The following is a 26701-nucleotide window of genomic DNA, read 5'->3' as shown; positions in this document are numbered from 1 at the left end:
GCGGTGGGCGGGGCAAGGGATCTGTCCCACACCGCGAAGAGTGGTCGGAACCAGCTCTCGTCTTCTTCCCCTTCCCCTTCCCCTCCCAGGAAAAGCTGGGACCCGGCACCCTGGCTATCCCTTGGCCGCTGCGGCCTCAGCTCCAGCCAGGCCTGGGTACGGAGAGTCCAGACCGCTTCCAGGGCGGTGCGTATGGCGCCTGCGCGAGCTCCCACCTAAAAGAGGGTGTGGGAGGGGAGGGGGCAAGGTCCCAGGGGGGTTGGGACGGGGGTTCGAGCTATTGGAGGTCAGGAGGAGGGATGGGAGTAAAGATGAAAAATGGAGGAAGGGAGCAGTAATAGGGAGGAGTCTAGAGGTGATACAGGGGCGCTGATGGGTGGGTTGTTGGGGAGGTCCATTGGAGTGGGGGAGCCTTAGGAAGTGCGGGAGGGGGCCTGGGCTGGCTGGAGGACAGGGAGGGGGTCGAATTGGGGGAACCACGTGGTGTTTAAATGGGCAATGATTGACGGGCCGGAAGGGGAGGCAGGGAACATACTGGGGGTCAGTGTGGGCAGGGGCGTCGGAACCTGAACCCCCGCCCTCGAAGCGCCATAGCTTGGCTCCTCTCCCATGCCTTGTCTTTGACAGCCTTGTCTTCCTCCTCCATTCCTTCCCCCCTCTCCCTCCCACCCCTCCATGAAGGAATCTCACATTCCTTACATCCCTGCCCTGGATTGCCAGTCCCTCTTCACACACTTCACACACCGGAAAGCCTTCTCCAAACCAGAACGCAGAGGAAATTGAGGATTGGGAAGGAGGGGGCCGGAGAAGGAGCAGAAAGCTGAGAGGGGTGAGGGTGTTTTGCCTGAGGGACTGACAGACATCTCCATTCAGAAACTGACTTCATTCTACCTAGTAGCAAATGTGGCTGTTAGAGACCACTGAATCACCGTTCTTGGGGACTGGGCTGTGGTAGTGATAGTCTAATCCCTTCCTATACAGGTGGTTTTAGTCTGACAATAGAGCAAGAAGCTGACAATGTTGCAGGCTGATAGTTGTCCCCAGATAGGAATGGCAGGGAATCGGAGTGATGCAATAATGTTACTGCCCTGTGTGTCCAGCCGGCTTTGTGGCTGTGCCTGGTTCCCAGTAATGGGAAAGAAAGAACAGGCTTCTTTCAAGCATTTCCTCATGGGCCCTCAGTACTCTAAATTTATTTTGCAGTCTGTTACTACAAATACCTTACCTATGAATAGCGGTATTCAGTATGCTTTCACATTTATTATGTCATTTGCTTTTCCTGGACAATATGTAAGGTCGATAACGCAGTTATCATTTTCCTTACTTGACAGGTGAAGAAATTGAAAATTACAGAAGGGATACATGGCTTGTTAAAAGCCATACAGTTGGTAGAACTGGGACCAGAACCCAAGTCTCCTGACTCCTGGTCCTCCTCTCAGTTGAAAAATCCTGTTTTGTTCTGGTAAAGGGAGCAGTGAAGGACGATTGGTTTTCCCAGGCTAGATAACTGTTTGCTTTCTGAGTCTGAAACTTGTCACTGGAACACTGAACATAGCCAACAGCGCTGGCTCCTGGAAGCATTTATTGACGTGCAGGTGCTTGTGCCAGGCTGTTGCTGTGGTCAAAATGGAAGAAGCATTATACCCTCCTCTGTATTATGGATGGGAGAGACAGATCAACTTCCCCCCACCTCCAACTACAGGGAAGAGAAAGTGGATCTGGCCTTGCACTTTTATCCTCTGATTAGTTTTAAAATACCATACTAATGTGTTATGGCTGATGAACGTAGTAAACTAATGAGCACGTATACCAGACTCAGGATGAAATGGTCTCTGTTTTATGACTAAAAATCGTCATCCTTTCTAACATAGCTGTTAACATTGATAGATGTGAAGGTAAGGAAAGGAATTTGAATAGTTTCTATTCTGCGTCTGAAGCCTTGTCTCCTTCTACTTAGTTTCATCCTTTTAGTAATGAGAGTCTGGTCAGCTTAATCATACTGCTACCTCTAGTCTTTCCAGTTTCCTACCCTAGAATAATTTCCTGATTCACTGCCTCTTCATTTTTTTTTTTAAAGCCTGATCCCCTCAGGAATATTTCTGGACTTGGAAGTAGAATTGCACCTGTACCAACATTCTTGAGCATCTTCTTATGAAACAGTATTTTCCAAGTGGAGAGTAGGACAGAATTCTTTTTATATGAAATAATTTTTGTGAAAGCACTCTGGAAACATTAAAGCATCATACTGTACGTGTAAGCTGTCATGGCTCTCTGCATTGTATAGCCACGGATTTAGACTCATTGACATTACTTTTAGTTGTATGCACTGAATAAAAGAACCTTTTTCTATCTCAAACAGCTCCTCTTCCCTACCTTTCTTCTTGTCCCTTTCTCTCCCCCTCTCAGCTATGTTTGAATCACCTGGTCCGTGCGTGTGATTCCTTAGCTGATGATCTCACTCCTTAGAGGGTAGCCTGGATGCCTAGCCTTGAAACCTATAGTTCTTAGTGGAGTTGTCTCGTCCTCCTCAACCAACCACCAGATCCCAGTCTGTCTAGTTTCACTGCCAAGTGCAGGTAGTTCTCCTGACTCACCTTTTTCTTCCTTGTTCCTATTAATAGAGTGCTCCTGATTGTGACATCACATCCATCCCCTTGGCAATGGAGCTTGTCCCTAGGAAGGAAGACTCAGTCGGAGAATAGCCAACAAGATGGGTTACTGGGAATGTCTCCTGAGTGGCACTGAGTGGAAGCATCAGGGGGTTGGAGCCTTGTGAACAGGGAACCTGCCCCCAACACTTGGAAGGTAAAGAGCCTTGATTCAGAATCCCATTCTGGGCTAGAACCCTCTTCTCTGCCAATCCGGGTTCCTTCTGCTCTTGAAAACCTGATTCTCAAAACTCTTTTATGTATAAAACTTTCTGTGATTAACCCACATCAATCTGTTCTTCTTTGCATACTTATGTCTTACGTGAACTATTAACTTTTATTTGTTGGTAAATTGCTTAGTAAATTTTACTCTTTTTATGTGTTTTATATCCTGTATACTCAGCCATTGGGCTCAAGCCTGCACCTTAGTTTGAGGACAAGGATTGTGTTTTCTGTTTCTTTTACATGTCTATACTGGCAAGGGGGCTGTGTATATAGGATGAAGATGAGGTTTGGGGTAACCACACAAATAGTGCTTGGTGCTGGTGATCCAGTGGGAGGTCCTTGCTGGTCTTTGAGGCCTGGTAAGCCTCACTTTAGGTGTTAGAGTTGTTAGTTGGGAGTTCTGGAAGAATTGTGTGCCCTCTGGATTCTTTTTTAAATTGAACCAATTAAAACGTGCTGAAGAAGCCTAACTTTAAAAATCTCCTGTGCTAAATCTAGTCTGGATCACAGCATTCTGGAAGTAAATGGGACTTTAGAGGCAATGAGGAACCTGAGTTCCTAAGAGCTCAGTTCTCTAAGAGGGGGAGTAACTTCACTCTAAGGATTCTACTGCTTAAATGAAAAAGACCACTTATTTCACTTAGAAAGTGAAGAGGGTTGCCAAAAGAGAGCAAGGCCAGACTTTGCTCTCATAAAGCCAGGGCACCTTTTATAATATAATTATCCCCTAATTTAGCCTATTCTTGTACTTACATAGAATTTATGTAGTTTCAGATGTTTCATTTCATGTGGAGTAAAGGGAACTGAGGCCCAGAGAGGTTAAGTAACTTGCCCAAGGCTACACATTGGTCGGTAATATAGCTAGAACTAGGACTCAGGTTTCTAGATTCTCAACTCAGTTTTCTTTTTTTCCAGATCTATTTCTTTATTGGGAGACAGGGAGATAAGATGAAATGTTTTAGGGACACCTGTGAGACACCTCCACCACCTACTTTCTTCACTAGGGTGAAATTCCTAGGAGTCGCCTGTTTCATTACACTGGGGCAGGTTATGGGGCCCTTTTCCTATGTGTCTGGTGATTTGTAGTAATTGGGCTGAATCCTCAGCTCTCTGCACCTTTGCTGTATTTAGGGCATGGAGGAGAGAGAATTAGAAGGAGACTACAGCACATATACTTGGCTTTTACCTGTATGCTTTTGCCACGAATTGGTGACAGCATGCCCAGTTACTCTAAATGGGTTGGAGTGGTTGCTGTAACGTTTCTCTTCGTGTGTGTGCGCCTGTGTGTGTGTGTGTGTGTGTGTGTGTGTGAATGTGCATGGTTTGTACACCTGTACCTGGGTTCAAGAAACCCTGAATAAGGGAGGATAAATGTTCAGGCTCTGTTAGAAACAATCTGTTTTTTAAAATTTATTTATTTTTCGCTGCATTGGGTCTTTGTTGCTGCACGTGGGCTTTCTCTAGTTGCAGCGAGTGGGGCCTACTCTTTGTTGCAGTGCACGGGCTTCTCATTGTGGTGGCTTCTCTTGTTGCGGAGCGCGGGCTCTAGGCACACGGGCTTCAGTAGTTGTGCCATGTGGGCTCAATAGTTGTGGCTTGTGGGCTCTAGAGCGCAGGCTTAGTAGTTGTGGCTCACGGGCTTAGTTGCTCCGCGGCATGTGGGATCTTCCCGGACCAGGGCTGGAACCCGTGTCCCCTGCATTGACAGGCGTATTCTTAACCACTGTACCACCAGGGAAGCCCAGAAACAATCTGTTTTGAATTCCTAGCTCTCTCTAGGGGTAGAACAGTGAAAACAACTGCAACAGTAAGTTAAAAGGGTATAGGAAGGGGTCTAATAAAGTTCTCACATTTTTATAATAATGCTGACCAGGAATATAGAGAGACATCCCAGTGTAACAGTGAGGAAGTATAGCAACATAATTACCTGGTTTGGTTCTGGCCTGTTGGGAATGCAGTTTTCGGTTTGGGTTCAGGATGTTCAAATCAGGGAATTTGGCAGAACTCCTATAAGTCTAAAGGGACACCTCAGTGCTACTTTAGTTCAGCTCCCCAACTTGAGTAATACCTTCCAAGGCCTTTTCCTATTCCATAACTCAAGGAGAAGATCTAGGAAACTGTGCTTCCAGTGGATGTGGTCACTGGCTGTGACTCCTGAGGTCCCCGTGGTTTCGGTTTTATTAAGGCTTCTGCCCCTAGGGCAGTGAGCGGTTGAGTTCTTGTACTGCATCCCCCTTGAAATGATAACCCACCCCAGTGACAGCCCGACAGCAGTGTTGAGAGTCCCCGAGGGTAGAAGGAATAGTCAAGGAGCCTAGCCTGTCAGCTTGACTGTCTACTTAGGGGCAGGGCAAGACGAGGCAAGGAGCTAGATTCCAAGATTGTGTATAACCACTTCAACATTTGTTTCCCATAGATGACAAATAGGAAATGCCGTAATCAGAATCGAAATCTAAATTTCCCCTTAATTCTCGAGGCCACACCTCTGAAAGGATATAGTTATAGGAGGGTAGATAAAACAGGAGCATCTCCAAGCACATAAAGTGGAGGTTTCTATTTAGAAAGAACAATGCCCAGCATCTTTGCAGAGTTTTGTAAACCTTGACTTTATAGTAGGAACTTTGCAACTCCTAAGCCTGGCTGGTGGCTTCCCACACCCTCTGGCCATCTCTGCACCAACTGAGGCTGTTTCTTTGGGGAAGTTCTCTGCTGTTTCTTTTGGCGATGTAGGATCCCCTGAGACCCCATTATGATAACTTTTCAGAATTTGTATTCCCCCTTAAGATAACATTGTTAGCACTGTTTTAAAATGAAAGCACAGTGAAGCTATACAATACAGGCTCTCAGCCTGCTTTCTGCATTGCCCCACAGCAACAAGGGAGAAAAGGGTACTGTTTTAATTTTTGCCCCTTGCTCTAAAGTAACTGATTTTTAAAAATAATTAAATCTTGCAGAAATATGTAACGTAGATCAAAAGTATAATCTCAGCATCTAGATTTTTAAAATGTATACGCTACGTATACCACTTTAAAAAAACAGTTTTTATAAAAATGGGACCATACCGTACAAAATGGGACCATACTATTTTTGCAGCTTGCATTTTTCAGTTTGAGAGGCAGTTTAGCACTGCAGTTAAAGGCTTGAGCTCTGGGGCCAGTCTGCCTGGGTTGGAATCTGTCTCCACCACCTGTTAGCTATATGATTTTGAAGAAGCTTTTTAACCTTTCTGCATCTGTTTTTCATCTGTAAAATGTGGATCATGGTAATGCCGACCTCACACAGAGTAACTCATAGAGTTATTTTAATAATTAGTTGAGTTAATATACGAGAAATGCTTAGAATTGTGGCTAGCATATAGAAATAAGAAATATTGATTTAATTATTATTTAATCATATAAGTAAAACATGATCACTGTTTAAAAAAAAAATAAAAGAGGAGGAAAAGCTAAGAGCAAAACTGTGAGGGATTTCCCTGGTGGCAAAGTGGTTAAAAACCTGCCTGCCAGTGCAGGGGACACGGGTTCAAGCCCCGGTGCGGGAAGATCCCACATGCAGCAAAGCAGCTAAGCCCGTGCGCCACAGCTACTGAAGCCTGAGTGCCTAGAGCCCGTGCCGGTGCTCTGCAACAAAGAATAGCCCCCGCTCGCCACACCTAGAGAAAGCCTGCGCACAGCAATGAAGACCCAACGCAGTCAAAAATAAATAAATAAAATTAAAAAGAACAAAAAACAAACTGTGAGTGAAATTAAAAGTACTGATAGGGCTTCCCTGGTGGCGCAGTGGTTGAGAGTCCGCCTGCCGATGCAGGGGACACGGGTTCGTGCCCCGGTACGGCAAGATCCCACATGCCGCGGAGCGGCTGGGCCCGTGAGCCATGGCCACTGAGCCTGCGCGTCCGCAGCCTGTGCTCCGCAACGGAAGAGGCCGCAGCAGTGAGAGGCCCGCGTACCGCAAAAAATAAATAAAATAAAAGTACTAAAATTCTATACTTAGAGACAGCTTCTCTAATATATATCCTTCTAGATGCTCTCCAATATAAGTGTGTACACACATAAAATTTTTTAACAAACATGGCACTATAGTATATATAATATGTATGTGTTATTTTACTTATATATAAGTAAATTTATATATAAGTAAATATATATGAATAAATTTATAAATGAATAAATTTAAAAATCTAAATAAATAAATATTAATAAAAGCAAATATATCTAAGTTATATTAATGCTACATTGTATCCCATTTTATGGATGTAAGGAATTATACTGGATATTTGTGTCATTTCTGATTTTTTTTTTTGCTATTATAAACAATGTTTAGATAAACAACTTAGTATATTGTTTTGTACACTTGTGTAATTATTTCCTTAGGCTAAGTTACTGGAATTAGGATTGCTAGGTAAAAGGTAAAAAAATATACTTTTTTTAGGGGCTTCCCTGGTGGTGCAGTGGTTGAGAGTCTGCCTCTCAACCCGGTCCGGAAAGATCCCACATGCCACGGAGCGGCTGGGCCCAATATATATATATATATGCTTTTTTAGGACATTGGTTTTTTTGTTATGATTCACCTTGATTAACTTTTTCTTGCAAGAGTACATTTTTTCCAGACCTTGCTATAGTATATTACATGTTATATGTATATGCTGTATATGTTATATGACATAAATGACATACATAGTATATGTGACATTGAGTATTTTGGACATATTTTTTTATTTAATCTTAACACTTTCACAATTTAGGATAATTATAAATTTATTTCTTTATTTGAATATTGAGTGAACACACAGAGAAAATCTTTTTCAAAGGTACAAAGGGATAACTGAGGAAATTAAAATTTTCCCCCTGTTCCTGTCCCTTAATGACCCTTCCTGAGAAGCAACCACTGTTGGCAGTTTCTTATGTATCCTTGTGCAGAGTTCCATGCATATGAAAGCATAGTCACATACATATTATTTTTGGCACATTTATGTGGCACATCATGGTGGCACATTTACATATACTATTATATACTGTAGTTTTTTTCTCTTAGTGTATCTTGGAAGACTTCATACCTGGTTCATTTTAAGGCAGCAATAATTTTTTTCCTCTGATTGATTTAATAGCTATTGTAGAGAAACCAGATTACAATTTGTTTATTTGAGGTAGATATTGTAAAGTTAGCAGTTCAACAGGTGAATTATGGATATTTGGTGATATTTTTGCTATCATGTAGAGGCTGTCTCAGGTAGCACCTATTCTTGACTCTTTCTCTTGTGCCTTCCTTTCATCCCAACTCTGTGTGTTTGTCTTGACTATGAGAGTGGTGGTAGCTATCATCCAGAACAGCACTAACCAGTGTCAGTTTGCATTAATTGAAGTAGAGAGGAAAGGTGCTAATAGTCCCATTGTGTTCATATTGGTCAGTCCACAGGTGAAGCTCTGGGTACCCTGTTTTAGAGGGACATAGGCATTCTAGAATGCTATGGGAGATTTGAGTTTAGGCTAGATATTTCTCATCTGTGCTCCTGCTGCACCCTATCTTGGCCTTTCCCTGGACTGTCAAAGCACAGGGTGAATGACTGTTGGGTACTGTGGAGAGGATTCCAGCCCTGGGATGTTAAACTAGATGGTCTCTTATGGCCCATTCTAACTCTCAATGCAAAAATAAGACTGTCTGAATTAAGTCAATAGGGAAAACTTCTGGGTGAGATCAAATTCTGTCACCTTTTATTCCTGAACTTCAAAAGTAAAAACATTCCTATACTTTTTACTCTTAAGTAATTTCTAAATTGAAAAAAATATTTTTCCATATTTGTGGAAGACTGTTTAAAGTTGAATTATGACAAAAAAAATGTATGCTCAATAAAACGTTTGATAGTTAAAAATAGAAGAAAAACATTATTCTTAGTTCTACACCTAAATAAAACAATTGTTATTGTGATAATTCTTTCTGGTCTCTTTGTACATGGATTATTTGTAAATATATACGTTTTTGTTTTGTTTTGTTTTTGCGGTACATGGGCCTCTCACTGCTGCGGCCTCTCCCGCTGCGGAGCACAGCCTCTGGACGCGCAGGCTCAGCGGCCATGGCTCACGGGCCCAGCCGCTCCACGGCATGTGGGATCTTCCCGGACTGGGGCACGAACCGGTGTCCCCTGCATCGGCAGGCGGGCTCTCAACCACTGCGCCACCAGGGAAGCCCAATATATACGTTTTTAAACAGATCTGTATTCAAATTTGTGTCGTACTCTTTTCATCTATTATTGTATCATGTTACTGTATATTCCTCATAAGCATCATTTAAAAATAGATATGCTGGGCTTCCCTGGTGGCGCAGTGGTTGAGAGTCTGCCTGCCGATGTAGGGGACACGGGGTCATGTCCCGGTCCGGGAAGATCCCACATGCCGTGGAGCGGCTGGGCCCGTGAGCCATGGCCGCTGACCCTGCGCGTCCGGAGCCTGTGCTCTGCAACGGGAGAGGCTGCAGCAGTGAGAGGCCCGCGTACCGCAAAAAAAAATAAATATAAATAAATAAATAAATAAATAAATAAATAAAAATAGATATGCTATTCCATCAGATGGGCTTACATTACCATAATTAAGCATAACTATACCTTCACTGTTCACTTAAATGAATAAGTGATTATCTGAATTTTAAAAGTTTACGGGTGTGATTTTTGAAAAACTATCTGGGCCTCTTTTGGTACCATCCTTTCTTTTTTCCTGCTTTAAGTGTGTCCCTCTTCCTGTTTGACATAATTCCGGATCCCCTTCCTACCTTTTCCCCAGTGACCAGATTCTCTCCCATCTTTACTTTTCCTTCTTCACTAGTGCTTTCCTCTCAGTACATAAACATCCTCAAACCTTTCTCATCATAAGGAAAAACACCCCTACACAACCCACTTCCTCAGCCTCCAGTGCTCTTCTAGCTGGTTCTCTTTTCCTTCCTTGGAAATCAAGCTTTCGACAGGGTTGTCTTCAGTCCCCATCTCTCTGTCTCACCTGTTCACTGTGAGCCACTGCAGTCTGTCTTCCACTCCCAATGCCTCACTGAAACTGCTCGCCACAGTGCCACCCAACTCCATGGAACCGCCTTCTGCTGTGGTGTCCACAGTCCCACATCCTGGCAGTTTTTGCTTTTTTTAATTTGACTTGTGTTTGCAGTTTTTGACACTTCTTTTCCCTCTAAGCATTCTACTTCCTTAGCTTTTGTGTGTTTGGGGGGGTAAAAAACACATAACATAAAATTTACCACCTTAACCATTTTTGAGAGTATATAGTTCAGTAATGTTAAGTATTTTCACATTGCTGTGAAACAGATCTCTGGAACTTTTTCATCTTGCAAAGCTGAAACTCTACTCATGAAACAAGCATTCCCCTTTCCCTCCCTGCTCCCTACACCCCCAACTCCCTTAACTTTTGTGACCATCTTCTCTCCAGGATTTTCTCTTATCTCTGGCCAATCTTTCTCAGTCTTCTTTTGCAGGCTCCTTTTTGTCCCCCTTTTTAAATGTCACTGATAAAGTATTTTCATGCACTGTTGTTGGTAGTGTAAATTGAAAAGGCCTTTCCAGAGTACCATATGGAAGTGTCTAGGAAAACAAATAGCAGGCACACCATTCAGTACCGCAGTTCCACCTCTCAGTGGAATCTGTCCTAGGAGAGAGATTTGTTCTTGTGCTCCAAAAAATCTTGTTACAAGGGATGTTAACTGCAACATGATTTGTTTCAGGGGAAAACTTGGCAGTCAGGCAAACTTCAGTCATGAGAGGATAATGGCAGAATACGTTGTAATCAAGGCTTAGACTGGTGGATTGGAAATTCTTACCACTAGAATATAAACTACATGAGAGAAAGACCCTTATTTGTCTTACTCATACGTGAATCTGTGCAACTTCCTTGGAGGTCCAGTGGTTAAGACTCCGTGCTTCCACTGCAGGGGGCGCGGGTTCGATCCTTGGGGAACTAAGATCCCCCATGTAGTGCAGCACAGCCGAAAAAAGAATCTGTATAGCAAAGAAGGGCAGTTGAAAGAATGAATGTTCACCAATCAATGGATGGGGAGAGGAAGGTGGGAAGAGAGGCTATATTCTTTTTTTTTTTTTAAATATAGATTTATTTATTTATTTTTGGCTGCCTTGGGTCTTCGTTGCTGCTCGTGGGCTTTCTCTAGTTGTGGTGAGCGGGGGCTACTCTTGGTTGTGGTGCGCGGGCTTCTCATTGCGGTGGCTTCTCTTGTTGCAGAGCACAGGCTCTAGGTGTGCGGGCTTCAGCAGTTGTGACTCGCGGGCTCTAGAGCCCAGGCTCAGTAGTTGTGGCGCATGGGCTTAGTTGCTCCGCAGCATGTGGTATCTTCCTAGACCAGGGCTCGAACGCGTGTTCCCTGCATTGGCAGGCGGATTCTTAACCACTGCGCCACCAGGGAAGTCCCGAGAGGCTGTATTTTTTTAAAATGAAAATATAGTCATATATACTTGTGAAAAAAGAAAAACTAAAAAAATAAGCAAAGAGTCAGTGCTCCCCAGGGTTCTGTAGTCTTCAGACCAACCCTTATTTTCTGTTTTCATTCTGTATACTTTCCCTGTGTGGCCTCTGAAAACCCATCAGCTACTACCTTCATGATTTCTACTTGGAATCTCAAACTGTACATGTCTAAAACTAGGATCATTGTTTTTTTACCCCATCCAGATCTTTTTTTTTTTTAATTCTTATATTGGTAAATAAGAATTCACCACTACTTAGCCAAGGCAGAAACAAAAGAGTCATCTTTTTATTACTTCCTGAACTAATATAGATTCAGATTCCTTCTTTTTAAATTTTTATTTGTTTATGTTTTTTTTGGCCACGCTGCCCAGCTTGTGGGATCCTAGTTCCCCGACCAGGGATCGAACCCGGGCCCCCCCGCAGTAGAAGCGCAGAGTCCCAACCACTGGACTGCTTGATTCCTGATTCCTTCTCTGAAATGTCTTGCTTTGAGCCTTTATACTTTTTCTTAATCTGAATTTTTACAATAAACTCCTACAAAGGTCTCACTTTCTCTAATCTTCCCTACTCCGTATATTTTCTGTACAGCTACCAGAACCTGCCAGCCTAAAACAGAAAGCTGATCATGTCAGTTTCTTAAAAATCCTTCAGGTGTACACACACTTAAAGAATCTCCCCTACAACATTTATACTAATTACAAAGGAAAAAATAATAACTCTTAGAGTAGAGAAACCTGACAGACAGCACTTAACCAGAGGGTCAAAGTTAGTATCACCAGGAACAGTACAAATCAACATTATGTGCTCCTGATATGATGCATTGAGAACACGATGCCACTTCCTTGGTATTTTTGCCCAAAATGAAACCTGAATTTAATCATGAGGAAACATCAGACAAATCCAAATTGAGAGACATTCTCATATACCTGGTGTGTATTCTTAAAAATGTCAAATTTATGAAAGACAAAAAAGATTTAGTAACTTTTTCAGTTAAACGATTAAAGAAGCTTGACAATTCAGTGCATAACATAATTCAGCATAATCTTGAATGTTCTTTTGCTAAAGGAGATTATTGGGACAGTTGGAAAAATTGGAAAAAAGGTTTGTAAATATAGTATTACATCAGTGTTAATTTCCTGATTTTCATAATCTTACTATCAATATATAAAATAATGTTCTTTTTAGGAAATACAGTACACAGTAAAGTTATTTAGGGTTAAAAGCATCAAGTCTACAGTTTACTCTTAAGCAGTTCAGAAAATTTTTATCCATCTATCAGTGTATATATATAGCAATGATAAAATAAATGTGGTTAAATGTTAACATTTAGGGAGTCTGTATGAAGGATATATGGGATCTTTGTAAGTCTGAAATTGTCAAGATAAAAAATTAAACCCTGTAAATTTATGTCAACAAAAATCCTTCAGGTGCTCCCATAGCTTTCAGATTAATTCTGATCCTAGTGTCCTAGCGCCTTCATTAGTCCTAATTTAAACCATCCCTCTCCAAACTTCTAATGCTGTATGCTGTCTCTTTGTTGTTGTTTGAGCCAGGATTCTTTTGGCTGTAAGATACAGAAGTGCAGGGACTTCCCCGCTGGTCCAGTGGTTAAGGCTCCGTGCTCCCAATGCAGGGGGCCTGGGTTCGATCCCCAGTCAAGGAACTAGATCCCGCATGCCGCAACTAAGAGTCTGCACGCTGCAACTAAAAGATCCTGCATGCCGCAACTAAAAGATCCTGCATGCTGCAACTAAAGATACTGCACACGGCAACGAAGATCCCGCTTGCCACAACTAAGACCCGGTGCAGCCAAATAAATAAATAAATAATTTTTAAAAAGGTACAGAAGCCCAACTCAAAGCTTAAGCAAAAAGAGGATACACAGGGCTTCCTTGGTGGCACAGTGGATGAGAGTCCGCCTGCCGATGCAGGGGACACGGGTTCGTGCCCCAGTCCGGGAAGATCCCACATGCCACGGAGCGGCTGGGCCCGTGAGTCATGGCCGCTGAGCCTGCGCGTCCGGAGCCTGTGCTCCGCAACGGGAGAGGCCACAGCAGTGAGAGGCCCGCGTACCGAAAAAAAAAAAAAAAAAAAAAAAAGAGGATACACAGGGTGTCTCGCAGAAGCCAAAGATAGGAAGGCAACTGGGTCTTGGGAACAAACCAGTCACTCTGAAGCCTCAGGACTTTCCAGCTCCCATCCAGGCCTTTCTCACTGTGTCTGTTTCAGTCTTTTCTTTCCCTCTGTAGATTTGTCTTCCTCAGTCCACATTACAGGCAAAGAAAGACCAACTCATCTTTCTTGGTATCAAGCTCAAATTCTCAGAGATAGGATCCATTGGCCCTGCTTGGGTTGCGTGCTCACCCTTGTCCCAGTCAGCTGCTGCCTAGGTCTCACAGTACTAGTGAGGCAGCTTCTCCTGGAGCCATGTGGATGAAAGAGAAAGGGAGTAGAATTCCTAAAGTGAACAACGCCATGGTCTGCACTACAGCGCTCAGTAGTGGAGGTCCACAGGACAGTGACACTGGACTGCTCTTGGCTGTCTTACCACTGTCCTCATTGTTCAGTTCAGTGAGTTGCAACAAGGAGAATCACAAGGGGCCTTAGTTCTGGTTTCACATTTCACTTTATGATGTCTTTAATATTACCCTTCATGCACTCACTCTAATCCATTACTGTTGATGGATTATTCAAGGGAATGTTGGCATAGGAACAGAAGGTCAAAGGTCTGAGGAGAGACAAATAGATGGATATCCCTATTTTAGAGGAAGATAGCCAGACCAAGGTGGTTTAGAGTGACAGTTTCAGGGGGATTGTTAGTAAGCCCAAGGCCCTGAACTTAGGCCCTAGAGATGGAGGAACAAGAATACAGAGAAGTGGTGGTGATGGAGGTCAGTGTAATCGTAGCAATGTCATTGGGTATCGTTGTTCCTATATAAAATGGGTAAAGAAAGATAAGTGGTTCCAAAGTGAGCCTTGTGATTTCTTGTCTCCATTAGCCTACATTAATCAGGATTTTTGTCAGTTTAAAGAGATAAAAACCCAGCTCAAACCAGCCTAAACATAATAGGGAATTTACTGACTCATGTAACTTATGTTCAGAAAGTGATTGTGGCGTCAGGCATGGCTGAATCCAGGCCCTCAAATGATTTCACCTGAATTTGATTTCTCAGCTCTGCTTTCTGCATTATGGCGTCATTTTTTTTTTTTTTTTTTTTTTGGCCATGCTGTGTGACATGTGGGATTTTAGTTCCCCGACCAGAGATTGAACCCATGCCCCCTGCAGTGGAAGTGCAGAGCCCTAACCACTGGACCACCAGGGAATTCCCAATTATGGCGTCATTCTGTAAGTAGGCTGTCCTCATTAATGGCAGAGATGGTCACTGACCACTCTGAATTGTACATCCTACCAGCTATGCAAACCCCATGAGAGCTCCAATAGAAGTCCCAGGCATCTCTCTCACTGTCCTAGGTTGGGTCACATGTCCGCTAGGAAACAGGTTCTGATTCCTGAAGGAAAATTGTGATGCTGTTTACAGAAAATGGGATGTTAGGTAGACAAAATACATGTCCACTGTACTCTGCTGGGAAGCTTCCAGTTAAAGCAACATTTAATCACACCAAACATTTTACTGTTTTGTAAAGAACTGTGCTTGGTGCTAAATTGGATGTAGCACTTGAGTTCCTACTCTTAAGGAATTTCTAATCAAGTAGTAGAAATTAGATATGTACATAAATAGGGAATTCCCTGGCGGTCCAGTGGTTAGGACTCCGCACTTCCACTGCAGGCGGCACGGGTTGGATTCCTGGCTGGGGAACAAAGATGCCGTGTGGCTTGGCCAAAAAAAAAAAAAAAATGTATACCTAAATAATGGTTACTCTTGTGTATTGAGTGCCTAGTATGTGCCAGCAGGCATTGTGCTAAATGTTTTATATGTATTGTTTTTTTGAGGGCAACCCTGTGAGAGTCACTTCTGTTGTTACTTATACCAATGTTATCTGTTTAAAAAGCCATGCAGGCTTAGGAAGTATACTAAGCCTGCCCAAGGTCACACAGCTAATGAGTAGTGGAACCGGGCATCTAAATCCAGTCAGTCTTGACTCAGTCCAGTGCTGTACTTTAGCTTGCACTTGACCTATCAAGGCCTGTCTGCATCCATCCCATTCCCCACCCTTTTATTTATTTATTTTTAAAGTTTATTTATTTATTTTTAATTTTTGGCATGCCACAAAGCTTGTGGGATCTTGGTTCCCTGACCAAGGATCAAACCTGGGCCGTTGCACTGGACCGCCAGGGAAATCCCTCACTCCCCACCCTTTTAAATTGAACAGCCTGATTCTGAATTCCTGAGAACTACATGATTGACTCAGCTCATTTTTTTCAGGACATCACAGCTGATGGCTGGTCTGCAGATTGTCTGCCCTTATATCAGGTACCCATCCTTGCTCCAATTAGCCCACTGGCTGGATGTCCACAGGGGAATTGCACTTACTGTTCAGTGATGTCTTGTTTGGGTTTGACCCTTAGGAGCCCAAAGAAGGGGCATGGCAGCCTCGCTGCTCTTTGTGTCTTTGTTCTCCTGAACTTCCCTCCCATCACCACCACCTAAATTCAGACACTCACTACTTCTCTTCTGCCTAGATGTTCTTCCTGTCTCTAATCTCACCCCTGTTTACAGAGTGATTCTAAAAAAGAACTTTTATCACATCATTCCTTTTAAGTCTTTCAGTGGCTCCGCATAGCCTTCAGGGTAAAGTCCTAACTCCTTACATAACACTTCTCATGGCCTGGCCCTTACTTGCCTTTCCAGCCTTGTATATTGACACTCCCTCTCTTGCACCCTTCAGATCGAACTTTTTCTGAACCACTTAAAGTTGTCTGAACTCATCATATCCCCTCTTACCTTCTTTTTTAAAATATTTATTTTAATTTATTTATTTTTGGCTATGTCGAGTCTTAGTTGCAGCACATGGACTCTTTAGTTGTGGCACGCGGGCTCCTCCTTGCGGCATGCAGGCTTCTCTCTAGTTGTGGCGCGTGGGCTTCAGAGCATGTGGGCTCTCTAGTTGTGGCACATGGGCTCAGTAGTTGCGGCACGGGGTTAACTGCCCCAGGGCACATGGGATCTTAGTTCCCGGACCAGGGATCGAACCTGCGTTCCCTGCATTGAAAGACAGATTCCTAAGCACTGGACTGCCAGGGAAGTTCCCTTCTGGGCTCTTAATATGCTCTTTCATGTGCCTAAAACCCTAATGCCCCACCCTGCCCTAGCTCCCCCCGCCCCCCACACACAACCTAGCTAACTTCTTGCTCGTCCCACTGGTGTCCTGGAAAGCTTCTCAGCCTCCCTCTCCTTTCAGCCTGGGTCAGGTATCCACATCTCTTGGTCTCATAGTGCCCTGTGCTCACCCTAAAAGCATTAATCACTTCATTTTTTTTTTTTTTTTTTCGGTACGCGGGCCTCTCACTGCCGTGGCCTCTCCCGTTGCGGAGCACAGGCTCCGGACGCACAGGCCCAGCAGCCATGGTCCACAGGCCCAGCCCCTCCACGGCATGTGGGATCCTCCCGGATCGGGGCACGAACCCGCGTCGCCTGCATCGGCAGGCGGACTCTCAACCACTGCGCCACCAGGGAGGCCTAGCACTTGATATTTTAAGTGTATATTTATATAAAATCTTTTCCCATTAGAATTAAATTTCTTGAGTCAGCTCCCCCACCCACCCAAATGACTGTCACATAGTAAGCTCTCAGCAAATATTTATCGGACAAATGAATGAATCTTGGCAATGAGATCAAGTTGGCACATATCTGTAATCTTCTGAACTGGCCTCTTTTTTCCTCTGTTGTTCATTCCAGGACCTGGGTTTCAGTGATGAGACATGGGGTATGATGTAACCCGTTTCCAGGGGGATGTTGACGAAGACCTTATCTGTCCTATTTGCAGTGGAGTCTTGGAGGAGCCAGTCCAGGTGAGTCGGTCTGATGGCAGGTTTGGTGGGGCAGTAGATGACAGTGGAGCTAGTACAAAATATTCAGGGACTTCCCTGGTGGTGCAGTGGTTAAGAATCTGCCTGCCAATGCAGGGGACACGGGTTTGATCTCTGGTCTGGGAAGATCCCACATGCTGCAGAGCATCTAAGCCTGTGCGCCACAACTACTGAGCCTGCGTTCTACAGCCCGCGAGCCACAACTGCTGAGCCCACATGCTGCAACTACTGAAGCCCACGCACCTAGAGCCCGTGCTCCACAACAAGAGAAGCCACCGCAATGAGAAGCCCGTGCACACAACCAAGAGTAGCCCTTGCTCTCTGCAACTAGAGAAAGCCTATGCACAGCAACGAAGACCCAACGCAGCCAAAAATAGATAAATAAATGAATTTATATATATGAAAAGAAAAACATAATTGGAACATTTGGAAATTAAAAAAATATATATTCATAGGAAATGGGGCCACTGTGTTCAGGCCCCCCTTCCCCCACTCCCCGCACTCCTGACACACACAGAATAGAGGTTTGGTGCAAAGGAGCAGTGGCCACTACAAGAGGAATAGGGCCTTCCAGAGTCTGTCGAGAGGTGGACACCACAGAAGTACAGTGGTTCAGATTTTCTTCAGAGGTCACCGTGAGACTTCTGTGCTGTAAAATGGTCAGCTGTTTGTTTCTGTCCTCTTGACAGTAGTTTGGTAGCTTCTTTTTCTCTTCAGGGGCTCTGACTAGGTTCCATCTTCCTACCCATGACTGAACTCCTGGACTCTTCTAATAAGTTCTCTCTCCATTTTCATGATACAGTGTTTCAGGTAATCAGCCGGTCTTCCTGCGGGCCTGCGTACTGTTTAACAAATAGCAAGTGGGGAACTGTGTGAACTGACCTAGTTTCTTCCTGGGATTTACTGAAAAAAAAAAAAAAAGTTTTTGATGCAGCCATGTACTCTGCATTTTGATATGAAAGCTGCCACCTTCACTAGGTCATTTCTCTACCAGCTTTGCCAGACCAGAGATAATTGTATCTTCCTGGGGCAAGTATGAGGAGAAGCTCATGATTACCAGGCAAGTATAATGAGTGAGATGAATTCTTAACTGTTGTGTTCATGGGACACCATTCTGCACGGTCCTTATTGCCTGTACTCTGTAAATACCGATTAATCCTCTGCCGCTCCTGGCTGGCTGGAGATAATCCCATTTTCCAGACCAGGACACCAGTCAGTGAGGTCGCATGACCCTTCCCCCACGCACTGCTAATACCACTCCCTGGGGCTCCCCTTGATTCTTGGAGTTTATTCTTACTCTCCAGTTTTCAACTACCCAAAGGAGAACAGATGCCTGAGCTGAATGAAAATCAGACTGCATTCCAGTGGCAGCTAGCCCTGGACCATTAGAAGCAGATTGGCTGGGTGTGGAGCAAGCTCTCCTGGTGGTGTCAAGAGGTCATGGGGTATGTCAGTTCCCTCCCCACCCTGGCAGGGCCTTGTCTGTTTTCTAGCACTATCATTTGAGGTGAGTCACATGTGGAGAAGTCAGTGGCCGTTGGTGACTAAGGCAGAACCTCCCCGCCCCCTCCCCGCCCCGACTCAGGCTTTACCTTCTGAGGAGCAGGCCAGGTTCCAGACACATTTCCAAGGGTAGAAAGCCTCTGCTAGGGATGCTGATTTCCCTACATCATATTTATTTTTTTTTTGACTAGATAATAAATTCATATGGTTCAGAAATCAAAACAGTATAAAAAGATATATGGTGAAAAAAAAAAAAGAGAGATGGTGAACAGTCTTGCATCCATCTTTGTCCCAGTCCACCTAATCCCCCCATAGATAACCATTTTTACTAGTTTATTTGATATCCTTCCAGTGTGTGTGTGGGCAGATACAAGCAAGTATGAATGTATATGTATATTTGCCTACCTTTCTTACACAAAAGGTACCGCATTCTATATACTTCTGCAGGGGTGGCAGGTTTAGATAGGAAGGTCACCAAAGAGGTTCAGTTGAGCTGAGATCTGAATGATAAGGGGCCATTCTGGCAAAGGGGAGCAGCAAAAGCAAGAGACAGGAATGAGCAGGGTGTGGACAGGGAACAGAGAGAAAGCCAGAATGGCTGAAGTCAGTGCTGGGAGCATGATGTGAGGTGAGGAGAGGCCAGAGGCACAGGGCCAGATCAAACAATTTTATAAGTCCTGAGCAGGAGTTTGGACTTATTTTAAGTGTAATCGGAAACCATTGTAAAATTTTAAGCATGATCTAGTTTGCCTTTTTAAACGATCACAGCTGCTGAATGTAGGATGGATTATAAAGAGGCAAGGTAGAAGTAGGAAAACCAGTTAGAAGACATAATAATATAGATGAGAGATGATCGTTTGAACTGGATTAGCGGCCGTACAGATGGGGAAAAGTAGACAAACAGGATTTTTTTTTGGAGAGAGGGCCTATAAGATTTTGAAAAGAATCAAATATTATGTCTTTAAGTGAAAAATAAAAATGTACTGACAGTTGGATTAATGATACTGAGAATGACTTCTTTCCTTATGAAGCCTTTCTGTGTTACAGTCTTTGGTGTCTGTGAGCACCTTGAAGGCAGAAACTGTCTGTTTTTTTTTATCTTAAGCACGTAGCAAAATGTTTGGGACATAATAAGTGCTCGAGTCATTCATCCATTCATCAACATCTAGTGAGTGCCTACTGTGTTTGTCCCATGCTGGAGGCCAGATTGTATCTCCACAGAGGCCAGAGAGTCCTCTCTCTTTGCATTATCAAGGAAGTAGGCTGAAATATGATCTTTGTGAAACTGAAAAGAATGTGATTCTACAAAAATCTAGTCCTGTTTTGGAGGGTAGCCCTGGTCATTGGGACTCAGGGCAACGCCTCAGGTTGGGCCTCATAAAATAAGAACTTGGGGGAGTTCCCTGGTGGTCTAGTGGTTAAGGAATCAGCACTTCCACTGCTGTGGCTCACATTCAATCCCTGGTTGCGGAACTGATATCCCGCAAGCCACTTGGTGTGGCAAAAAAAAAATTTCTTTTGAACTTTTGCCAGTAAATCTCTGCCCCCGCCTCCTCTCTACTTATCCCTCAAGACCCATATCAGAGTCTGTCCTGTCCATAAATACCTGCCCTGATTGACCTAGACTGGAAAGATCTCACCCTCCTCTGGATTTCTTTGGCAATTATTGAGTATGTAATCCAGTTGGCAATTAATGATTGACTACTGGGCTTCCCTGGTGGCGCAGTGGTTGAGAGTCCGCCTGCCAATGCAGGGGACACGGGTTCGTGCCCCGGTCCGGGAAGATCCCACATGTCGCGGAGCGGCTGGGCCCGTGAGCCATGGCCGCTGAGCCTGTGCGTCCGGAGCCTGTGCTCCGCAACAGGAGAGGCCACAACAGTGAGAGGCCCACGTACCGCAAAAAAAAAAAAAAAAATTGACTTCCTTATGTCCTCTCTCTCATTGTCCTGGAATATTATTTATATCTCTTACTGTTATATAATTTTTTACTTGTTTGTCTTATGTCACAATCCATTTGGACTATTGGGCACAGGAAACATATCTGAAGCCTGTCCCCCACAATGCCTTGCCCATAGTAGATCTATATTTTGCTGTGACCCCAGGGACCTCTGGTCCTAGAAGCTGCGCAGAGGCTTGATTGGCTTTGCGGAGTTAATCGTACCCAGGCTCTTAGCTCCTGCTAATTCTCTTGTGCCCCTTTTGCCCTGCTCTCCCTTCTAGGCGCCTCACTGCGAGCATGCTTTCTGCAACGCCTGCATCACCCAGTGGTTCTCTCAGCAGCAGACGTGTCCGGTGGACCGGAGTGTTGTGACGGTCGCTCACCTGCGCCCAGTACCTCGGATCATGCGGAACATGTTGTCAAAGCTGCAGATCGCCTGCGACAACGCTGTGTTTGGCTGCAGTGCTATTGTCCGGCTTGACAACCTCATGTCTCACCTCAGTGACTGTGAGCACAACCCAAAACGGCCTGTGACCTGTGAACAGGGCTGTGGGTAAGATTCCTGCCCTTCTTCTGCCCACACAGATAAGGGCCTTCCCGTTTATACCCCTGTCTCTGGATCCCCTGCTCGCTAGCTGAAGAGGTCTCCTGCAGGCAAGGAGTGTTCCTGGCCCCCCCTGGCTCCCTGCTCCAAGATCTCACTTCCGTGCTGCTTTCCGAGCTACGATCTTTTTGCTCTTGCTTTAATGAAAGAAGGGAGACAGCAATTCAGCAATCTCTATGATACCACTAAAGACTGATATACTTTATTCCTCCCTTTCATCCAGTACTACTTTTCTCTTTGTCAGATTGACTGCTCTAATATCCAGGCTTCTCATATTCCCTGTTGTCCTATTTTTTCTTTCTTTGGGGTGTGAAATATTTGATTAAATACTGATAGCTAGGGCTGTGAATCTAGGGCTTCTCAGAAGGAATGAGTGCACAGGCAGAATCTGTAGGAGGAAAGGAGAGCCACGTGGGAGATGAAACACTGTCTTAGAGAGGGAAAGAGGCCCAGAGGAAGTAGACAGCAAAGGGACGAGGGAGAGCTGGGGAGAAGGAAATGAAGGCAATAAGCAAGAGGGCGCCTGAATGTTGGAAATGAATGAATGTTAGTCATTTCAGGTAGGAAAAAGCCCTCTCAGCAGTTACGTGCCTTTGCTCACATGTCCCATTAATGCTCCTATCCTGTTCTTTTCCCACCCTGGGTGGCAGCCTGGAGATGCCCAAAGATGAGCTGCCAAACCACAACTGCATTAAGCACCTGCGCTCAGTGGCACAGCAGCAGCAGACACGGATTGCAGAGCTGGAGAAGACCTCAGCGGAACACAAACACCAGCTGGCAGAGCAGGTAGGGCGCAGGGAACACAGGGCAGCACACGTCTTTCACGTGCAGATAACCTCGCGCCTGTGGCCTGTGGGTGGCAGGCGTGGATGTGAGCGGCAGATCTGTGCGTGCGCTTGAGAGCCTGGTCAGTGGATACTCTGCCTGTGCATAGCAGTGAATCAGGCTGGAGCTCTTCTTGCTTCCCTTCATCCCATCAGTGGCATTCATTTACTTAACATTTATCAAATGCCTTCCCTTGAAGGCACTATGCTGAGCACTGGGGATACAGCTGGGAATGATACAGTCGTATCCCTGTCTTCATGAAGCTTCCACTCTGGTTTTTCCTCAGATCTCTCCATTTCCCTCATTCTCAGACAAACTTTTGTCTCTCATCTACTGTCTGTCTTAGCCATTATCCCTTGTTCTCCTCCCCCCCACACAGAAGCGAGACATCCAGCTGCTCAAGGCGTACATGCGTGCAATTCGCAGTGTCAACCCCAACCTTCAGAGCCTGGAAGAGACGATTGAGTACAACGAGATCCTAGAGTGAGTGTCACTCAGGACGTGGAGTCATTCATCCCACGTCCTGGCACTGAGCCCTGGGGGGAGGGTAAGAAGAGGCCTGGGCCGGGGGCACTGCTTCTCAGATGTTGGGATGAAGAACAGGGCCAGAGGAGGAGGCGATAACCTTCAACCCTAGCAGAGGATCTCATATTCTTTTGGCTGGTTGGAAGGGAAAGCTTACCCAAGAGTTAGATGGGTACCCACATGTACAAAGCCCTGTATTAAAGGCTGTGGAAGTGCTAGGAAGACCAAAAAGAGAAGATATTGTCCCTGACTTCAGAGAGCTTACAGTTCAGAGAAGAAGAGAGTACAAATCCAGGAAAGTGATCTAAAATACAGCAAAAACAAGTGAAGTAAACAAGCGAAGTCTAAGATCCCTTTCAGTTCTGGAGTTCTGCATAGTTCATAGACTAAACTGAGTCAGTCTGTATAGTGCAAATAGTGCTGCGAGGGACACAGTATAGAGGAATAATTGCTTCATTCAGTACACATTTGTTGAGCACTTACTACATGCCAGGCACCATGTGCTAAGTATTGGGATTTTTAAGAAAAATAACAGGAACCCTACTCTCGTGGAGTTTAATCTGGTGAGTAACATGTGGTGACACTCAGATGGGACCAACTAGGAAAAGATCTGGAGTTTCTGAACTAATGATGGAAGGAAAGAAGGAGGAATCGAGTTAGGTTGAGTGCAGAGCAGGCAGTCGTTCCTATTAGGAGAAAAGCCAATGCAGAGAAAGGGGACGAGCTGGACTGACCACCTCCAACTCCCTCCACACAGGTGGGTGAACTCCCTGCAGCCAGCACGAGTGACCCGCTGGGGAGGGATGATCTCCACCCCAGATGCTGTACTCCAGGCTGTAATCAAGCGCTCCCTGGTGGAGAGTGGCTGTCCTGCGTCTATTGTCAACGAGCTGATCGAAAATGCCCATGAGCGTAGCTGGCCCCAGGGTCTGGCCACACTAGAGACAAGACAGATGAACCGGCGTTACTATGAGAACTACGTGGCCAAGCGCATCCCTGGCAAGCAGGCTGTTGTTGTGATGGCCTGTGAGAACCAGCACATGGGTGATGACATGGTGCAGGAGCCAGGGCTTGTCATGATATTTGCGCATGGCGTGGAAGAGATATAGGAGATCTCGACGGGCTATCTGGAAGAGATGAAAATCAGAAAATCCTGTCACTCCAGCAGCGGGGTCCTGAGTCCTCCCCACTTTCCTTAATACCGTGGCTAACGCTAGAGCCACACATCTCCCTGCTCTTCTGCCACTGAAGAGGGCCCCAGGGCACTCTGCTCAGGCTTTCAGGTGGGAAACCCAGATTCCCTCCATTTGCCTAATTTCTTCCCCTAAAATGTCTGTATATTTTCCATCTGGTTGGGAAAGTCCCCACCTCTATTTCTGTTTTCCTGCCTAGGGTCCTGGTTCCAGATGTTTTCAGAAAGCACAAAGATACTCATTTTCTCTAGAGGATCAGGATGGAGTGAGGCATCTCTAACTGTTCCCCTCCTCCAAAACCAGGGAATCCAGAGCAGGCAGGCCTCTTGACTCTCTAAACAGCATTTAGAGGGCGGCTCTGGGGAGCAGACATCCTAAAGAAATGGTAAGGATGGAACAAAACCCTAGAAATAATGAGGCCAGTAGGCCATCGCTGGTGGCCCTTAGGGGAAGACTGGACCTCTGTGCCAAGCAATACCCTGTTCAGCCCACCTTAAAGGTGTGGGCTCCCGCCGGGTCTGCAGGTGTGCAGGTGGGGATGCCGAAAATTTCCAGATGAGCTCTTCTTTCCTACACTTTCTCACGATTAGGGAATGACAGGGTTGGGGTGAGGGGTTAGTCCATTGGGGTGAATATGCTCAGCAGGAAGCAGCTCTCTGGCTTTTGCTGAAATTGGGTAGGCACTGCCTCTGGCACAGGCCATAATAGTTCCATAGACCCCTCTCTCTCAGCCCTGTGATTGTAACTAGTTATTTTGATAATTTTCTTTGGCCATTGTTTGTTTATATTTTACTCCCTCCCTCACAGTTTTTCTTTTTTAAGAATGGCCTGATTATGGCTACCCCACTTTTCCAGCCCAGCCACATTGTTGGCAATTTAATTTATTTACTTTTTTTTTTTTAAGAAAGGAAAAAGAAAAAAAAATTTACAAAACTTAAAACTTTTCTTTTGCTGTTCCTATTGTGGGGATTTTTGGATAGGGTGGGACGGGGATGGGGTCTGTCTTATATTTTTCCTTTTCAGCACAACCTTTGGCTTTAATATAGGAAAGGCTAAGGGAGTCCTTGGCTGAACTGAAGTCTGCCCCAGTCCTCCATAACCCATCTGAGATGAGGAGCTTCCTCTATTCCAGTGATGGATGTGACAGTCCAGCATCAATGACTGTGCCCTGTGGAGAACTTTGCTCCCAGCCCATCTAGGGTCTCACTGTAAAACTCTGGACTTCGAGTATTAATTTTGAAGAAATCCTGCCCGCCACTCCCCCCAACACCCGGTTTCCTTGGAGATATATATATAGCTGGGTTCTAAGCTTCATCAGGCAAGATGGGATAGAAATTATGTCTCTGAGTACAGGCTGTGCTGTCTCACCCATACCCCCTTACGACTTCAGCTGCATTTCGGGATGCCCAGGGCATTCCTTAATCCCTGGGGTGACTAGCAGAGTAAGAGAAGGGGAGGAATAGTGGGTATGATTATCTTGATATGCAGGTGGAAGTGGGGCTGGAGAGAGATGGCCATAAAGCTTCTCTTTTTGGAGCTTTTTTCCAGGCCAGCTTGCGGTAGGTCTGGATAGCTGGGTCATGGCTCCACTGGAACTGTGGGGAGGAGGGAATACAGCTTGAAGGGGGTGAGGAACAGTCATATGTTCCAGCTCTAGGACATTGTGCTCAGGAATTTGAAAACGCTGCTATACTTAGTCTGGTTACTACATTTCTTCCACTCCCCTCTGCCCCTGCCTGCCTTACCCAGGCCCATACCCTCCTGTTGTCACCCTAAGATGGAGCCAGGAAGCTCAGTTAAGGCTTCCCTACCCTTTGCACTAGTGTCTCTGCAGGTTGCTAGTTGTGTTATATATGTGCTGTTCCATGGTGTTGACTGCACTAATAATAAATCTTTTACTCAACTCTCTCAATTCTTAATTCACATCACTCCCCTCATGAAGGTTCTCCTCTGCTTTGGCCTTTCTCTCACCTTAATTCCCCTGACTTCTTCCTTGCTTTGTAACCTACTCTTGTCTTAGAACTAACCTCTGTTTTAGGAGGAGTTCTATCTGGGAGGGGTGTGCACCTCATATATTCTTTGCCTTGTGTACCCTCCTACATCCTTCCCTCCTGACTCCTGTTCTGCACAGCTGAAGCACTCTCACCTGTCATCTGAATTGTGTTCTTTTCAGGGTTTACCTTTGCTCCATATCCATGTCTTCCCTATGTGTTCTGGGATTTGGGGACATTTTCTATAGACGATATGCAAGTACCTTTCCCCCTTGTCCCACAAGCACCTTTGCTTTGGAATCTGGGATTCCATTGAAGGCAGGGAAGCCTCCACCCCCAGTGTCTCCTAACCAAGAAAGTACACAGGAGGAAAGGAACCTGGAATGACTGCACCTGCTGTGGTTGTCAAATCTTGATAAACCCTTTTGTAGGCATTTGCTGCCACCTCCCTATCATGAGAAAAAAACTTTTACCACAGTGTACCATATTATAAATGTGTTGAGCATTTATCGTGCACCTAACACAAATCTAATAGCACGCTAGATACTTTAGTGGCGCCAAAAAAAAAAGCATAAGGACATTCCTGTGCCCACTGAATTTACTACACTTTCATACATACAAGGTCTGATTAGAAGATACTGATGAACGTATCACAGTATAGCGCACAAGTGGCGATATATGTACTCTAATGAGACCGGTAGTGCTTTTTTTTTTTTAAGCTTCAAAATTACTTTTAGGACCTGCTGCTCATTCTTTTGAATGTCATGAATGATGCCAAATCTTCCTTTTAA

General features: G+C 44.9%; 1 protein-coding gene across 3 annotated transcripts; it reads left to right on the top strand.

The window, feature by feature from the left end:
• On the top strand, positions 1-26400 carry RNF41 (ring finger protein 41). 3 transcript variants are annotated; one of them, XM_029205458.1, is made up of 8 exons: positions 26-186; positions 2622-2805; positions 15727-15774; positions 17200-17312; positions 21054-21325; positions 22027-22162; positions 22581-22684; positions 23484-26400. In XM_029205458.1, the coding sequence occupies exons 4-8, from the start codon at positions 17223-17225 to the stop codon at positions 23833-23835; spliced, it is 954 nt and encodes a 317-aa protein (XP_029061291.1). In that variant the 5' UTR covers positions 26-186; positions 2622-2805; positions 15727-15774; positions 17200-17222; the 3' UTR covers positions 23836-26400. The 3 variants fall into 3 exon arrangements, with proteins under 3 accessions (XP_029061290.1, XP_029061293.1, XP_029061291.1); XM_029205457.1 differs by lacking the exon at positions 15727-15774 and having other exon boundaries at positions 1-186; XM_029205460.1 differs by lacking the exons at positions 2622-2805; positions 15727-15774 and having other exon boundaries at positions 22-186.
• Positions 26401-26701: the final 301 nt, after the last annotated feature.

This window comes from Monodon monoceros, unplaced genomic scaffold (assembly GCF_005190385.1).
Source record: "Monodon monoceros isolate NGI ecotype Baffin Bay Population unplaced genomic scaffold, NGI_Narwhal_1 Super_Scaffold_6, whole genome shotgun sequence".
Classification (NCBI taxonomy): Eukaryota; Metazoa; Chordata; class Mammalia; order Artiodactyla; family Monodontidae; genus Monodon; species Monodon monoceros.
The sequence above is the reverse complement of the archived record's forward strand: the minus strand, read 5'-3'. Positions and strand labels throughout refer to the sequence as shown.

What these genes read in the sequence shown, in the direction of transcription:
- RNF41 (XM_029205457.1), top strand. Translation starts at nt 17,223, where the DNA reads ATGGGGTATGATGTAACCCGTTTCCAGGGGGATGTTGACGAAGACCTT. An exon ending in ACCTGTGAACAGGGCTGTGG is followed by an intron (nt 21,326 to 22,026) that starts GTAAGATTCCTG and finishes CCTGGGTGGCAG; the next exon opens with CCTGGAGATGCCCAAAGATG. An exon ending in AACACCAGCTGGCAGAGCAG is followed by an intron (nt 22,163 to 22,580) that starts GTAGGGCGCAGG and finishes CCCCCCACACAG; the next exon opens with AAGCGAGACATCCAGCTGCT.